Genomic DNA, 1,107 nt, shown 5'->3' with positions numbered 1-1,107 from the left:
ATAGGATATATTCTCTCAATATACCATATAAACAGAACATAGGATATATTCTCTTAATATGGGATATATATTGAATATATGATATATATGATACATGGGATATATGGGATATACTAAATACTTTATATAATATATTCTATATATGTAACTTCTGAAATTATATAAGGGGAAGAACATCTCCTATTGTATACACAAGAATTATTAATGAAAACGAGTTTCTCTCAATCTCTTATTCTTAATTTGTATTAGTTTCTGCTTGGTATCGAGAGCAGGTTCGATAATTGAACCTGGTTATTTCGAATTGAATTGAATTCCGCTGCAAATCTCGAAATTGAAAGCTCAATGGGTTCTAATGATGATGCAACAATGGTAATATCAAACCCTCACGTTGTTCACAACCACATCGATGCACCCTTTCCATTAGGTAATACCCTGAATGAGAACAATTACACTCTTTGGTCAAAGGTCATGAAGATGCGTATTAATGGTCGGAAGATGTGGGGCTATATCAGTGGCACTAAAACAAAACCTGCAGAAGGAAGTGAAGAATATATAAATTGGTACTCGGAGAATGATAAGGTGAAGGGATGGTTGTGTGATTCAATGTCCACAACACTAATGAACAGGTATGTTTGTTTGGAAACTGTGAAGGAAGTTTGGGACTCTCTTGAAGCTATGTATACAGACACATCTGATGAAACTCAAATCTTTGAGTTACATAGGAAGTGTTTCTCAACAAAACAAGCTGGTCGATCTATTGCGAACTATTATGATGAATTAGTAACAATTTTTTAAGAAATTGACCAGCGTAACACTGTGAAAGGAAAAAATGTTGAATCTCTCGCCCTTCTACAACAATATGTAGGACGTCTTAGGGTCCACATGTTCCTCTCTGGATTAGATAGTATGTATGATCAGGTGCGTGGTGAGATTCTTCGAAAAGACGCCCCACTTACTTTGGAACAGTCTTATCAGACAGTAGAAAGGGTGTCAGTTCACAAACAGGTGATGGGCACCCAAACACTTGTATCTGAGTCTTCAGTTATGGCAGTCAACTATAAAAAAGGACAACCTCAAGGTTCCTGGAATTCTCACAAAGAGGCTAGA

General features: G+C 36.1%; 1 protein-coding gene across 1 annotated transcript; it reads left to right on the top strand.

Moving 5' to 3' along the window:
• The first annotated feature begins 342 nt into the window (after positions 1–342).
• Positions 343–795, top strand: LOC147537895 (uncharacterized). Its single transcript, XM_086642877.1, has one exon. It carries the CDS (start codon positions 343–345, stop codon positions 793–795), a length of 453 nt encoding a protein of 150 aa, XP_086499003.1.
• The last annotated feature ends 312 nt before the right edge of the window (positions 796–1,107 follow it).

The sequence above is a fragment of the Eschscholzia californica genome, unplaced genomic scaffold (assembly GCF_041429995.1).
Source record: "Eschscholzia californica isolate CP2 unplaced genomic scaffold, dmEscCali1.0.p SCAF_5, whole genome shotgun sequence".
Classification (NCBI taxonomy): domain Eukaryota; kingdom Viridiplantae; phylum Streptophyta; class Magnoliopsida; order Ranunculales; family Papaveraceae; genus Eschscholzia; species Eschscholzia californica.
This window is presented reverse-complemented; position numbering and strand designations above follow the sequence as displayed.